This window comes from Giraffa tippelskirchi, chromosome 12 (genome assembly GCF_054371585.1).
Source record: "Giraffa tippelskirchi isolate mGirTip1 chromosome 12, T2T-mGirTip1v1.2.pri, whole genome shotgun sequence".
NCBI lineage: Eukaryota > Metazoa > Chordata > Mammalia > Artiodactyla > Giraffidae > Giraffa > Giraffa tippelskirchi.
In genome coordinates this window covers 104,729,337-104,744,755 of record NC_137286.1, presented here as the reverse complement: position 1 = coordinate 104,744,755, position 15,419 = coordinate 104,729,337, and the positions used below count along the sequence as shown (strand labels likewise).

At 52.1% G+C, this 15,419-nt stretch overlaps 2 protein-coding genes across 18 annotated transcripts in view; both read right to left on the bottom strand.

Moving 5' to 3' along the window:
- Window positions 1-821: 821 nt before the first annotated feature.
- AMER2 (APC membrane recruitment protein 2) lies at window positions 822-5,072 on the bottom strand. Its single transcript, XM_081551065.1, has one exon. The coding sequence runs from the start codon at window positions 5,055-5,057 to the stop codon at window positions 3,237-3,239; it is 1,821 nt and encodes a 606-aa protein (XP_081407191.1). The 5' UTR covers window positions 5,058-5,072; the 3' UTR covers window positions 822-3,236.
- Window positions 5,073-9,371: 4,299 nt separating this feature from the next.
- MTMR6 (myotubularin related protein 6) overlaps window positions 9,372-15,419 on the bottom strand; it is a 51,605-nt gene continuing 45,557 nt past the window's right edge. For 9 of the 17 annotated variants that reach the window (XR_014071497.1, XR_014071504.1, XR_014071493.1 and 6 more), the window contains one exon: window positions 12,632-13,970. Coding sequence is in view for 6 of the 17 variants with exons in the window: in XM_081551037.1 (XP_081407163.1) it covers window positions 13,914-13,970 (57 nt within the window). In the remaining 11 variants the exon portion in view is untranslated. Of the gene's footprint in view, window positions 10,313-10,424; window positions 10,510-10,931; window positions 11,068-12,631; window positions 13,971-14,656; window positions 14,959-15,419 lie in introns of those variants that run through there. The other 8 variants (XR_014071498.1, XR_014071494.1, XR_014071503.1 and 5 more) reach the window with 5 other exon arrangements.

Genomic DNA, 15,419 nt, shown 5'->3' with positions numbered 1-15,419 from the left:
CACTGCCTAGGTAACACAGATGCTGGAGTCAGGCTGTCTTTGTGCCAAGTTGTTAAAATGACTGATAAATGGAGGGCCAACAATTGGTTTGGACCTAGAGGATGAAATGGTTGGATGACATCACCAACTCCGTGGACATGAGTTTCAGCAAACTCCGGGAGACAGCGAAGTACAGGGGAGCCTGGCACAGTGCAATCCATGCGGTGGCAGAAAGTCAGACACGATTTAGCGAATGAATAACAAAACAATTGGTTTGCCTTTTTCCTACAGAATTTGGCCAACTCATTGACTAAAGGGTCTTAACCAACTATCTGAGCTTCATAGATTCACAGGAAAGGTGTCAGCAGCCCATATCCAATCCTTTCCTTTAAAAAACAGCAAATATAGCCAAATTAGGTAAGAGCGTTAATAATGACTGGAATGTAAATCTACTAAAATTCTACAATACAATCTCTATGAACATGAATAAGAGAAAGTAGCCCTTGGCACAAAAAGACAACGACAATCCCTTTTCTGTGGTTGGAAAATGTTAAAACACAGCTCCCTACACTGGTCTTGATTTCCCCTAAGTGACTGAGGCCGTTTTATTCATTGCCTGAATCCTTCATTTGACTAGTGTGGATGGAATTCTTAAAGATAGAGTTTGAAAAAAAATGGAAAATATATGGGAAAAAGAACAGAAAAAAAACAGTTTAAATCTTGTATAAATGGTTCACTGACAGGCAAGGGGAAATTAAGGTAAACTTTGCTGACATTTTCCTTTGCTACTAAAAAGAAGACACAATACAAAGGTACAAATGTAGAAACAAGTCCCAAAACTGTGAAAATAAAACTAGTTTGTTCCAGTGCTTACAAAATAGATAAATAGGTTGTCTTCCTATTACAATATTCTCATCAGTCCTTCAGGGCTTTCTACCTTCCCTGTGCTATTGAACAAACAGAACTCTGTCATGGATTCAGGCTGGGGAGACTATAACTCCTGCAAGAAGATGCACAGGAAGAAAATAAAGATCCTCTGTTTTACAGCTAGAAATAAAATTTATGTTCCTCCCCTTCACTAGGGGGAAATGGACATATTTTGAGTCTAAGTAGTATGATCAGTGTTGAATCGAATTCAAATCCCTTTCTGAAGACAAAACTAATTTCTAAGACATCTCCAAGTTCATGGTGAACGCCTTTGTCTGTTGGTTGTGCACAGCTGAGTGCGTGAGCACGTGTGAGCTGCTTTATGAATTCCTGGTGGTGTATTCAGAGTGCTTAAGGCTATGTCAGCCTACGAGACCTCATCGACAGACATAGGAAATTAAATATTAAAACACTACTTTGAAATAACATTAAGGATCTGACATGACGCAATAAAAGCCAGTAATCTGAATAATAAATAAATTCAGTCAATCTCTACCACCTCTTCTAATGGAGTCTTTGCAGGTTTATAATGAGGAACAACCTGCTTTGTGCTATTGGCTAGGATTTGTATTCCTTTGATGTCTGTTTATTTTGTGACTTCTTTCATATTATTAAAATAGATCTTCATATACTTGCCTTATTTTTTCTTTTATAAAACAGAAAACAAACTTAACAAGCATGTACTACCAGTTCATTACTTAGGGAATCTTCCTGGAAAATGAGAGTTGGAGAGAAGCATGCATGTCTTTTATGTGTGTGTAGTTTCACTTGAATACGAATCTCCCCAATACCATGAACCATCTCCTAGTAGAAGCTCTGATCTTTTGACTAAATACACTGAAATGTTTCAAAGAAGATATTTTATAACCATTAGATCCTAATAGCATTCTAGGAAAGGCTTCAGTTTATCATTCAAACTATCGAGGCATATGGTAACCCTTTCTGAAATAAATGCTTCATCTAAAATAACAGAAAACACACATATAAGTAAACCACTTTTCAAAAATAATCTTGGCACACAATATTAATGATACATAAGCTTCCCAGTGTCATATTCTGAACATATGCGGCTCAGTCCTAAGTCATAAAGAAGTAGTCAATGAAAAAACTACATTTTCTATTGTTTTTCTTGACGTGTTCCTCGTTTTGGACTCCCCATACTGAGACATGGTTGAATCCTAAATTTTTATAACCAAGGTAAAAATCTCTGAAAACCAGGGTCCAGGGTGAAAAACAAACAGACTTTTACCCAAGACAAGGCAGAACCATTCCTTTGGGACATCAACACAATAGATTTTTTTTTTCCCCCTGCACTGAAAGCCAGAGAACCCTTATAAAACAAAAAGAGAACTGCTTCTGTTTACAGTACATAAAAGAACATCAATGGTTTGGGAGCGGTTACCGTGTCTAGCTATAAAACCAGATTTTTAACTCGAGGTTACTGACAGATTATAAAAGGTTAACAGCTGGATAATCTGTAAAAGATGCGTTATCTACACATGAAAAGGTTACAGTTCATAAATGCTAAAACACTGTGTCTGTTGGCATTTAGTGAAATCTTGTCCTGGTCCTCATCTCTGCATTGGGTGGGGAAATAAAAAAAGAGAGAGAGGAAAAAAAAAAAACCCTGCTCTGCTGAGGTTTTTATTTCTCCCCAAATAAATGATCTAAATAAACCCACCAAACCCAAACTCTGTGATCATCTTAGTGGTAGATATACATCTATTTGCGTACCTAGCAACTGAGAGTACAGCAGGTTTTCTGCCCATCAGTCATGCCTCTGCTCATCAGGTAAGTACCTGGCTCTTTCAGCTCTGTAGGTGTCTCCCACACAGTGATACAGCAAAGGGTCTTTTTTTTTTCTTTTTTCCCCTGGAAAGGAAAAGGAAAATAAGGAAGTAAAGTGTCAGGAAGAGGAGGGCTCCTCTCTGGTTCTTCGGATGGTTCTTGGAGGCCCGCTGGACGGTGACACAGCCAAATATCATGGCATGATGCTTCCTTAGGTTGGGTTAAGTCTTGTTTTCTGCAAAGGCAAGTAAAGGTGACTTCCGAACGTTCGGTGCAATAAAGAAAAAAAGGAGGGCGAGGATTTTTAAAAAGGTTAAAAAAAAGGAAAAAAAAAGTGCTTGAAAAGAATCCTCAGGGAATTATCTGGAGGGGGAATCCCATTGTGCAGCATTCCCCTGCCTGGGGACAGTGCTCCTGGGTCCAGGCTCTGAGTGGAGACTGTCGGCAAGGCCTTTCTCTGGGGATGCAACACTTGTTCTAGCAGTTTCCAGGCAAAGTTGTATTCCTCGACATACGGCCCCTCCACCTCGGCCTCGGAGACCTCACAACTTTTTGGCACTATCGTGGCACGCCGCGGCCCGGAGGGTGGTCCCAGCCAAGCCCCGGCTGCTGACCCGGCGGACCAGCACCTTGGACACCGGGATTTTGGTTCTGGGCAGCTCGCTCCTGGCTGGTGGCTGGTGCACCACTGGGTGGCTGGATGGCAGGTTCGCCAGATGCTTGATGCTGACCGGGATCTTGGAGTCCTTCAGAAGGCTCCCCGGCGTTCGCAGGGGGCAGGTGATGGTGACCGGAGACACGGGCTTTAACCGGGACGAGCAGGACGTCTCCTCGCTGGTGGCGGGGGCAGAGGGCAGGGCCGCGGGGCTTCCATCCGGCTCGGCGGTGCAGAGCTCGCGGAGCGCGTCGCCGCTGTCGCTGTCCCGGGGGAGGCCCGTCTTCCTCGCGCCGCCGTCCTCCTCCGGCCTGGGGGTGGGGGAGTCCCAGTAGCCCTCGTCGCTGTTGGGGACGCCTTCCTGCGGCTCCTTGTCCGGGTGCTTGGGCTCTTCCTTCGGGGGGAGCTCCGTGGGGACCCGGTGGAGCCTCCGGCGCTTGACCGAGGACGCGTCCTTGGTCACCTCCGCACACCTGGCTTCTTTGGGGGTCTCGGGAGCCACCTGCGCGTCGGACGCCGCCGCCGCCGCCGCTGCCGGGGCCGCTCCTCCCTGGGACCCCTCTCCCTGGTCCTCGGTCTGGGACAGCATGTCCCAGAACTCCTGCAGGTACGAGTCGTCCGCCTCTGCCGGGCTCGCCATCTCCTCCCCGCCTCCCTGGTAGGCCACCACGCCCGGCGGCTTTGTGGCGGGGCCCGGCTGGCCCGGCCCGGGGGCGTGTTTGGCACAGCCGGGCCCGGCCTCGTCCTCGGGGTCTGCGATAATATCTCCGCAGCCTGTAAGAGAGTCAAAGCTTTTCAGTGAAGTCACGTCAGAAAACATCAGACAAATACGATCGGCCGATGGGTCGGAGGGCGGATCGACCGAGGAAGGGTCGGGGGCGGCGGGCGCGCGGCCGCCTTCGGAATCTGCCCGGGGCGCCGTCTCTGCCGCCGCGGCCCCGGGCCCCGCGGCGTCCTCGGCCGGCCGGCCCTCCCCGGCGCGCGGCTCGGGCTCTGGGGGCGCGCGGGGCCGTTCAGCGCGCCTCCCGGGCCCCGAGGCGCCCTCTCCCGGGGCGCAGGCCGGCTCGGGCTCCCCCGCCGCGGGCTCACCTGCTGGCTCCGGCTGGCGCGCGGCCGCGGGCGCCTCCTCCTTGACGCACTCCAGGCTGGCGGTGAGCGAGCCCGGCCGCGCCAGGCTGCCCGGGGCCCCCGCGCGCCCCGCCGGCGCCGTGTCCTGGGGCCGCCGGTCCTTCCTGCGCCAGCGCACGCCGCCCAGGAGCCCCCGCAGCCCCCGCTTTTGTCTGCCGCCGGCCTTGCCCGCGTCGGCCTGCTCCGCCCCGCCGCTCTCGGGCCGCCCGTTCTTCCGCAGGAGCGAGAAGAAGCTGTGCGATTTGGCCACCGAGCCGCCGGCCGCCGGGCCCGCGCCTCCCGGGGCCGCCCGGGGGGCCGCGGGGCCCGGCCGCGCCCCGTCCCCGCCGCCCGCGCGCGGCTCCTCGCGGCGGCCGCCCTCCAGAGCCAGCGCCTCGGCCAGCCCGTCGTGCGTCCGGCTGCGCACCAGCCCCGCCGGCCCCGCGCCCTTGCCGTCCCCTTTGTGTTTGACCCCGAAGATGCTGGGCATCGCGCCGCCCGGCTTCCTCTTCTTGAACAGTTTGAAGGCGGCCTTGTTGATCTTCCCCGACGGCGGCTCGGCGGCCGGCGGCTCGGCGGCGCGATCACAATGCAAGTCCATCTCTACCGCGAGGGTCCCGGCCGCGGCCCGCGCCTTCCTCCCGCAGCCCCCCGCGGCCGCGCGCCCGCCGCTGACAGCCGCGCCGCGCCCGCCCGTCTCCATGGCGACGAGAGCAGCCCGGCGTCAGCGCGGCCCGCGCCAGCCCGCGGTCACCCGCGCTCTGCATCCGCCGGCGGAGCGCGGAGAGGGCCGTCTCCCCTCCCGCCGGGGCTTATATAACGCCCTAACCCACTTCGCGGCCGGCTCGGCTTTGTGCTGCGGCTTTTCTGCGGCAGAGGCGCGAGCTGATTGCAGAAATTAGAGGCCCGTAATCTTGGAATGCAAATTCCATCCAGTCTCACCCACCTTCAGATTCCTCCTTCCGGCTCGCTCTTTCCAGAAGCCCAGTCCGAGGATCGAAAAATGCCCCCACCCCGCCATGGACAAAGGAAAGCCACGCCAGCACAAAACGCGGATCTCTCCCATCAGCTATCCTGGACTTCATGACTCTTCATGCCTTTCCCACACCCTTCATGTCTGTCCCTCTTTATCACTGGGGTACCAAGCCCGGCTGCCCAGGTGGCTCAGTGGTAAACAATCCGCCTGCCAATGCAGGAGATACAGGTTCGATCCCTGGGTGGGGAAGATTCCCTGGAGGAGGAAATGGCAACCCACTCCAGTATTCTTGCCTGGAGAATCCCATGGACAGAGGAGCCTGGTGGGCTACAGTCCATAGGGTCACAAAGAGTCAGACATGACTGAGCAACTGAACAACAGCAACCACCACCAAGCCCTCCAGGCACAGAGGGTATCTGTTTATATCGGTCTTGTCCAGGGTGGAGCACAGTCTCCCAGGGGATATGGGGTCTGTGTTACTGCAGTTCTGGTTCTTGCACCAAAGGCATGGGCCATCAGTCAGATACCAAAAAGCAACTCTCTGCCATGCAAGTGCAAGTTCTGCGAGGTGGAAGTTGACTGGTCCTGTGATACAACCTTGGCTTTTATCCCAGACTCCAGCTACTGGAGCTGAAGTCACAGAAGCCATTAGCCAGTCTGACCAAGCTGAGGATAGAGCACCCAGTTTGAGACTCTCAGGTCCCCTCCACAGGTGGTCCATGGAGTCCAGGGTCTACCCTCTCCTTTTCCATCCAGCAGGGCCCAGGTATGACTCCTGCTGCTGCTGCCAGCCCCGTTCACCATCTCCCAGGGCTGGTCTGTAGCTGCCTCCCCTATGGGGCAAGAAAAAGCCTGGCAGGGTCCCTGACTGCCATTTGGTCTGGCTGCTTGATCTGGGAAAAGGGAAATCTCGTCCCACATAACAGCCCAATCTGGAAATCTTTACTATGTTCTGACTTTGAAAGTGGCTGCTGATATGGTAACCTTGACACCTGACTTGATGATCCTCACTGAGGGATTATTAGCAAATAAAGAAGAAAACTGGAGAAATGCATGAGGAATCTATTTGGGAGCCCACCACTGTCATTATCACCATCAACACCATCAATTCTTTTCTCAGGTGTCTTCCAACCCACCTTTGCCCTAAGATTCTCTATCTTCGCGGAGCCACCAGAATGTAACGTGGAGAAGGCTGGGTGAGGAGTGTGGCTTCAAGCCACAGTGTGGCTGTCAGAGGACCTGCCCCTGCCACAGCATCCCTATTAGGGAGACTGAGGGCTCTATCCTAAATTTGCTTCAGGTCTTTAAAAGGATAATGTTTAATCAGTGAAGTTTGAAGTGATACTTGACCTGGGACAAACACCTCCCATCCTCTGACCATTTAGCTGCTCTGGACCCCAGCCCCATCGGAAATGCCAGCTCCCCATCCTTGCCCCCCTACAATTCCACCCCATGATTATCCTCCAAGGTGAGCATCAGAAGCCCTGTGATGTGAGAGAAGACCCTCAACTGTGCTCCCACTTGAGGTCCTTGTTCTGAGGACTCTCAAGGAGAGCCCCAGCTTTGCCCTGACCCTCACCCAGGGTTCATATCCCAGGCCTGGCCCTGCCCTCCAAGAGATGTCAAGGTCCTCTTGTGAGCTGAGACTAACAAGGTGACATGTACGACTGCCAGGAGAGGATGAGTGGGCGCCCCTTGCAGGAATCCTCTCCAGGAGGGTCCCATGCCCCCATTCCTGGGGGAGGAGGGGATGCTCCGGGTCAGGGCTGGCAGGATGAGGGCTAGAGGGGTCTTGGCACAGAGAGTCTCAAGCTAGATTGAAGTCCTTATGTTTTCTTTCTCACATTTTGATTCCTGATGGCTTCCCTGGTGGCTCAGACGGTAAAGAATCTGCCTGCAATGCAGGAGATATGGGTTCAATCCCTGCGTTGGGAAGATTCCTGGAGAAGGAAAAGGCAACCCACTCCAGTATTCTCGCCTGGAGAATCCCATGGACAGAGAAGCCTGGAGGACTACAGTCCATGGGGTTGCAAAGAGTCGGAAACGACTGAGTGACCAACACTTTCACTTCACTCTCATTTTGATTCCTGACTTCCCCAAATATCAGCTTTCACTGTGGATTGATAGCTGTTCTGAGTATGTATGTATTCAGGGGAGAAACTCATTTCTAATGAGTAAATGCAGGTGTAAAAAGCCCAGCACGACTTGTGATTTTCCGCATTAACCGGGGGCACAGCTGGGGCTGCTGAGGGGACAGAGGTCAACCTCGAGGAGCAGGAAGCCATAGGGGTTCTGGAATGGTTGGGGAGCTCAGCGCATGAGCTGGTCTGGGCACAACAGGTCCTCGCTCAGATGACATCCCCTCAGCCCGGGCCCCATGGCTTTGTACCTGGATCCTGGAGAAAGAGTGCCCAACAGGAGACCAAATGAAAGCAAAATGAGTGCTTCTCCGCAATGCCCAGGGGCCCAGGCGCAGGAGCCAGGCGGTAGGGGGCAACGCTGCATTTGGGCAGTGGCCATGCCTCTCTGGTGGCTTCTGGTGATGGCTGCAATCATGGCGCCCCTCGGCTTCTAGACACTTCGTCCTAAACACTGCCCCCATCTCCACGCAGTGTTGTCTGCATCTCTTCTTATAAGGACATCAGTCACGTGGGTCAGGGGCCCGCCTCACTCACTCCAGCAAGACGTAATCTTAATTTACAACTTAGTCACATCTACAAATACCCTGTTTCCAGTAAGGTTGCATCCCCAGGTGCCAGGGGTTACGACTTCAGCACGTCTCTGGAGGGACACGATACCCCTCGCAACAAGCATTTCCAGCAGTGCTGACAGCACCCGCCATGCCTCAGTTCTTCGTCTCGGTCACCAGTACCCTGGACACAGATGTCCACGTTGGTGGCTTCAAGCAGGGCCTGGGCTGCTCCTGCAGGTGGGGATACTTGGCAGACGTCAAGATCATGGGTGGCACTTGTGGAATTGCCAGCAATAAGGGGACAGCACCCCTGCCAGCCAGTTTAAACAAGAAAGTGGGAGTGGGCTTGAAGAGTAGGTCTTGCCATCTGTCTGTGATAACCTGGGGAGCCTTGGATTATCCAGGGGGAACTTAACCCAGTGATCCCCTTTTCTCCTAGTCTGCTGTCTGGCTGGGGCTACTCTTAGAGAACATTCAGTCCAAAACGAACACGTCATTGTTCATCAACTATACTCTTATATAAAATAAAAAGTGTTTATAAAAAGAAAAAATATTCCACCCCAGACTGCAGTGTGGGGCGGGGTCTCTCCAGACTCTTGGCACCAAGGTGGCCACAGGGAGGCCAAAAACAAGCAGAATGAGGTCAGGTAGCAGAGGGCGTATGGACAGACACCAAGCCTCACGCTTGGATGAGCACACGTCGGGGAAGGCCAGAATTGGCAGCGGGAACCATCTAATCCTAGCGGAGATGCAGACTAGACCAGAGTTCAAGATGTCGGCCCACAGGTGTGCATGCAGAGGCGAGACACAGGAATTCATGAATGTGAGCCCAGAGGGGCTGCAAACAACCAGCCAAGCCCAAGCCCCTGGCCCCTCACTGAGCTTGTGCGCCTGGCAAAGGAACTCTGCTCCGAATCAGCTTCCTGCCGGGAAGCAGCATCACACATGGGGTAGGTCTAGCCCTCTGAGCAGACACAGGTCACCTCTGAGCCCAGGTACACCCTCCACTGTTCCTCACTGCTACCTCTGCTGGGGGAATCCCCTTGTCACGACCACGAGGAGGCCTTGAGTGGTTGTTGGCTCCTTTTCACATCCATCTCAGAGATTCCAGAAAGCTCCCCTTCTTCCCCCGCCCCTGCCCCACGTGATACCATCTCCTCCTCACCTGCCAGGATCGCACACAAGGACACTCAGCCTGTGGGGTGTCCTAGTCCCGCTCCTTTGGGGTTGACCTGGGTGCAGGGTTAGCCACACGCTTCAAAGTTTATTTCGCAATAAACTTAGCTTCTAAAGGTGAGTCTTTGTTCTCCCGCATGTCTGCCTACCTATTCTAGTTTCCCGGCTCTGTCCCATCCTCTACGCACAACACATAAGCAGTCGCTCTCACACTCTGTGTTCCAGCGAGTCTGAGCACAGTCCCTGAACAGGTGCTGGCCATCTGCATCAGAACCACTGCCGCTGTCACCTGGGGTAGTATTGCCCTGCCCCCACCCCATACAGCTTAGGATTCCTATGCACGCTCTCCACAACGGCGGGGACCCTAGGTCCTCTGGGTCTCTATGAGCTGCTGCAGATTCCCACAACACGGTCAGGCCGTTTTCTACCCAGCGTCCATCATCTTGCCCAGGGCCCACCCCCCAGAAGTGGGCTTTGACTTTGGGGAAACGAAGGCTGTGATGACAGTGAAGGGTGTGGTTCTTCCCCAGCAGGTATGCAGCTCTGTCAACTCAATTGGAGGCCGATGAGGCTCTTTCTGGGGCCACTGTCTCCCTGTTTCGAGTCATGCAGGTGGGTGGGTTACTTCCCTTGGTATACTAAGGTGTTATTTGGAATTGTGCTGGCTTCTAAAACAAACAGCTCCCCAAATACCAAGATTCAACCCGATAGAGGACTACTTCTTGCTCACCCCCTGAGTCCCGGGCGGATGTTCAGGTCATTGGAGGCGGTCTCCTCCACAGGATCTGCAGGGTCCCAGCTGTCTTGCCCCCCTGTCTTCTCTGGGGTCCGGTTGCTGTCTGCATCCGGCTGATGGAAGCGGGGGGATAAACCCTGGGAGAAGCTCTGACTGAGACGAGGTGCATTTCACTTCCTTTCAGGGTCTGTTGGTGACAACTAGGCATGTAGCTGTGTCTAGAGACAGTGAGAGTGGGAGATCCCATCTCAGCCGTGCCTGGCTGTGTGCCCACGACTGTGGAAGGAGAGAAGAGATTTGAACAGACAGCTGGCAGGATCTGCTACCCATCCACCCACCCCTGGCCATGCGAGGAAAGGAAGCCTCCCACCCCTAGGGGTTCACCTGCCTTCCTGCCTCCTCCTCCGTGAGTTGTGTGGGAGATCCCAGGACCTCTGGGCCCATACCCAGTTCTCATGCCCTGTAGCCTTCTCCTTCAAAGAGAATATTCTCCGTTAAAAAATAATTATATCTAGTAAATGTTTGAAATGGGCTTCACAGGTGGCTGAGTGGTAAAGAATCTGCCTGCCAATGCAGGAGATGTGGGTTTGATCCCTGGGTCAGGAAGATTTCCTGGAGAGGGTTATGGCAACCCACTCCAGTATCCTGCCTGGAGAATTCCATGGACAGAGAAGCCTGGAGGGCTGCAGTCCAAGGGTCACTAAGAGTCGGACATGACTTAGCAACTAAGCAGCAACAACAATAAAATGTTTGCAATAGACTAAATTAACCACCTGACCCTGGTTATCTTAGGAAGGGTCCCCATGCTGCCTTAGCTGTGTCCATTCAAGTTTATGGAGCATCTACTGTGTGCTTGGAGGCTGGCAGAAATCAAGCATGATGCCAGCCCTGGATACTGACCAGGAGACTCATCACTGTGACCCTTATTCAGTATGAAACTCTCCACCTTGCCAGACTGACGTGACCTGGTTCCATCTCAGTTGTGGACCAGTGCGATGGGGCCTTGGCAGTTCGCATGTTAGATTTCTCTCCTTTGGAAAAAAAACAAACCCTATGTTTACCTCCAGGATGGGTTAATCCCCAAACAGCCCGGCCCAGTGCTTGTACCCAGACGCTGGCCCCTCCTGGGCTCCCTTGCTTGGGGCTTAGCCCCTGATCCGGCTTCACGCAGTTCCCATTTGTGTTTTCTTTGCCATCCACCACCACAAGGGTACTTTTTTCAAAAGGCAGAGATCTCAGCGGATGAATTCATTCTGGGATGTTTCCTGGACACACACCAGTGAGCTCATTAGCCCAAGCTAATACCAGGAGGCTTTCCCCCCTTTTTTCCCTTTTCTTTCTTTTTTCCTTTTAGTTTGCAGCAAAGAGCAGGACCACGTGATCTCCTCCTCTGGCTCTCACTAGTTCGGGCAGCGGGGACTAAAATCACTCTCGGGAAGGGAGGGCTGGGCTTTCTAAACACACCCGCTTCTTAGGAGTGTCTGCTTTTGTTTAGCTGACAACAAGCGCATACAGGAGATTTCTAGGTCAGCTACTCTCTGCTCTAATGAAAGAGAAATTGAGCCAAAGAGCACAGCAAAAACCGTGGCCCGGCTTTCTGGAGTGCCTTGTCTGATTACCCAATGATTACGGCTCAGACAAGGCAGGGATTAACCCGAGGTGGGACAGATGGGGAGTACTCTTAAAGCACTGCACGGGGGGCTGCAGACTGAGTAGCAAAGTGACCACCTGTCCCCGTCTCTTGGGTCAGCCTGTTCTCATTCGGGGCCCCAGGATCGCTGTCCTTGAGGCCCATGTGTGGAGCCAGTGACTGCCCCTGGCTGGCTTAGGACCCCTATCCTGCTACATCTCCGTCCCCATCTTCTGCTGTTCCCTAGAATGACCTGGTAGAATTGTTCAGCTGAACTGCCAGTGACTTGGGGCTCGGGGCCTTTGGGACCAGGGCTGAGACACTTTATCAGATCGTAGCAGACGGGAAGGTTTCTTCCATCCAGGCTTCCTTTGCTTTGTGAGCTTCTGAATGGGCAGCTCCTTCCTTTTCTGCTCTCCAGGGGCCACCTGGGCTGTTTTTGTGTCTTGGAAGCTGGAGACAGTGAACTGAGATCCATTTTGTGTCTTTGTGCCTTTTTGCTCCTGTATTTGGGAGGTCAGGACAATCTGTACAAGTCTGGGCAAGGAAGTCCAGGGTGACTGCACAGGCAGGAGGTTGCTATTAGCAGCCCATTCAATAATGAATAAACTATCAGACTCCTTGATCCTATAGAAGTAGTGATGTTGACCTCGTGAGGATGGGTCCAGGAACATTCATGCTTGATGAGAAGACATTATGGCAAATTGAACACGGATCTCAAATTCGTAACGATTTAGCCAGATGAAGATTTCTTTCTTATCTCTCTAGCTCATGTCCACTCAGGAGCAGGGTGCATGGAGCAAAATGAGGGCCTCTTCCATGGAAGAGAGGGAGACATGGGACAGAGGACCTCAACCCTGTGAACAACAGCCCACGCATGACTGCAAGGCCCCCAGGAAAAGGGCCTCTCACTTCCCCAGGCAGTTCACCCCGAGTCTGGATGATGCAGCTCACTCCACGTCCAGACGATTCCACTAGAGACATTTTTAATAGAGTTGAATTATTTTGTATCTTATTATTATTATTTTGTATCTTCCATCCCTTCATCCTCATTCTACCCCAGGTTTTATGGAACAGGGATTGTTCTAAGTGATTCTCATGTGTTAAATTATTTAATCCCAACTGTCATCACATGTTTTACAGAAGAAACTGGGACAAAGAAGTTTCATGATTTGCTCCAGATCAAATAGCCAGAAGGTGGCCAAGCACCTGGCTCCACAGCCTAGCTTCCCAATCACTGTCTGGTATACTTATTGCTAAATAATGTTTCTCTCCAAAACCTTAGTTGTTTAAAACAAAGCTCATTGGATTGGCTCAGAATTCTGTGGTTCGGATATTTCAGGAGGGCTTCGCTGGGTCAATCTTCTGTCCCACTGGTACCAACTGAGGTCCCTCGAGGACTGCAGTGTGATGGCACTAGAACTGGGATGGGAGGGTGACTTCACACCTGGCATGTGGCAAGGACAAGCTGAAAGGTTCCCCATGACTCTTGCCAAATGACCAGTGAGTGCTTCTTTTCATGACAACTGGACCCCCAAAGCAAGCATTTCAACCTGCAAAGGCAAAAGCTGTATGCTTGCTAAGACCCAGAAGTTACCTGACCCCACATCCACCGAATTCTATTGATTTAAAAGTCTTAAGGCTGCCTAGCTTCAAGGGGAAGATAACCAAACTCGACCGGTTTATCAAAGAATGGCTAGGTCAAAACACAAAAGAACAGGTGAGGTGAGAGAAGGTGTTATGGCCATCTGGGGAAACACCATCTACCAAAACCATGCCACCACACTGCATCTCTAGAAGAGAAGTTCATGCAATTTTCAAGTGATACCTCTCCAGGTATGCGAAGCTCTCTCTCAAGTCTCTCTGAGTCTTCTGTTTGTCAGCTTAGCCTTCTCGTTCCATCAACTGTTCCTTATGAGGGTGGGACGCAAGCTGTCCTTCTTCTCTGACACACTCAGAATATGGTGTCTGGTTCCAGGCTGTGTCTCAGCTGAAGGACCATCATCCATGTGTTACAGCTGTGGGTACTGCACTGGGAATTGTACACTGTCTCACATGACAGTTCTGTCACCTGAAATTCTCTGTCCTCCATGCTGTACTTGTGCAGTTGTTTCCAGGGACCCAAGTTAAATTCCATCTTATGAAATCCATCCTGGCCCTCTGATTCACTGAGCGTTTCTGGATCTCCATCTTGTCTGCCACTGTATTCATGCCCCTTCCCAGCTTTCAGTCAAATGTACATTTGACTCACAGCTCACCTCCTTCTTCTACATCTTCTGCCACGTGACCGACAAACCTACTGACCTGTTCAGAGACAAGAACGAAGCTCTGAGAACCACCACTTGAGCCTATCTCCATGTTACAATCTAGCCATGAATCAGCAGCTTTGCAAATGGATGGGGCAGGTGCTCGGGGAGTTTGGGCTTCAACCTGCCCTTGTCTCCAAGCCATCTCTTTCTGTCCTGGCATAAGAACCACAGCTGGCAGTTTGTTCAGGTTCCACAAACTTCCTGCTCCATGACATCCCCCGGTGTGCAGCACAAAAAGTTTAGTCGGTCGGCCTGGATTGCTTTCTGGAGCCCCTGTGGACTCCTGGCGATGGCCAATCCTCCCCTCCCCCAATCATTCCTTTAGCATCCCATGCTGGACCCCTGCCCCACCTTGTTCACCTGCTGCCTTGTCTGGACGTCACTGCACTGTCCACCCACCTCCAGCCCTTCTCCTGGGCTCCAGAGCCCTTCAGAGAGAACCCTGGGGATGCACTCATGGAATTAATCACAGCGCCACTTCAAGTCTGATCCTCTTAAGAATCTGGGTCAGCAGACATAAAGGTAGAGTAGCAGGTGCTGCCAACTCTTTTCTAGAAACATGGGTTTCTGCTCCCCTCAATGAGAAGGGCATAGGTTCTCCCTTCAAGCCACTCACAGTCTAGTTCAAGGGCGCACGCTAGTAACAATCATATATTTAAAAAAAAGAATATAATTGCTACCTTTATGAGGGTGGAAGTGAGCCATGACAGAGTTTATAAGACAAATTACTTCTATTTGGACAGAGAAAAAGCTTCTTGGAGGCAGTGGCTCGTGGAGTAAATCCTAAATATCTGCTGAGCACTGGCAGACGTGGAGAGAGATGGCTTCTGCTCTGCTGCTTATAAGCCTATCCATTCATGGACATTCTTGAGAATGGCCAGGTGACAAGATTTCTTTAACATGCTGCTACCATTTAATCTAGTGCTGGGCTCCTCTGGTGCTGGGCTCAGATCTAGTGCTGGGCTCAGATGGTAAAAATTTGCCTGCAATGCAGGAGACCCTGGTTCAATTCCTGGGTCTAGAAGATCCCCTGGAGAAGGGAATGGCTACCCACTCCAGTATTCTTGCCTGGAGAATCCCATGGACAGAGGAGCCTGGCAGGCTATAGTTCATAGTGTCACAAAAGAGTCAGACACGACTGAGTGTAAAGTCCAAGGAACTCATCCACACACAAAGATGTTCGAAGTGTTATTAAGATATTGCTGTTGAATGGAAGGGCTTCCCTGGTGGCTCAGTGGTAAAGAATCCGCCTGCGATGCAGGAGACCAGGTTCGATCCCTTGGTCAGGAAGATCCCCTGGAGGAGGGCATGGCAACTCACTCCAGTGGACAGGGGAGCCTGGAGGACTACAGTCTAGAGGGTAACAGAGTTGGATGTGACTTAGCAGCTAAGCATGCATGCAGGCTGTTGAATGGAATGCTAGGCAGCAAGCAAAAGACCATGG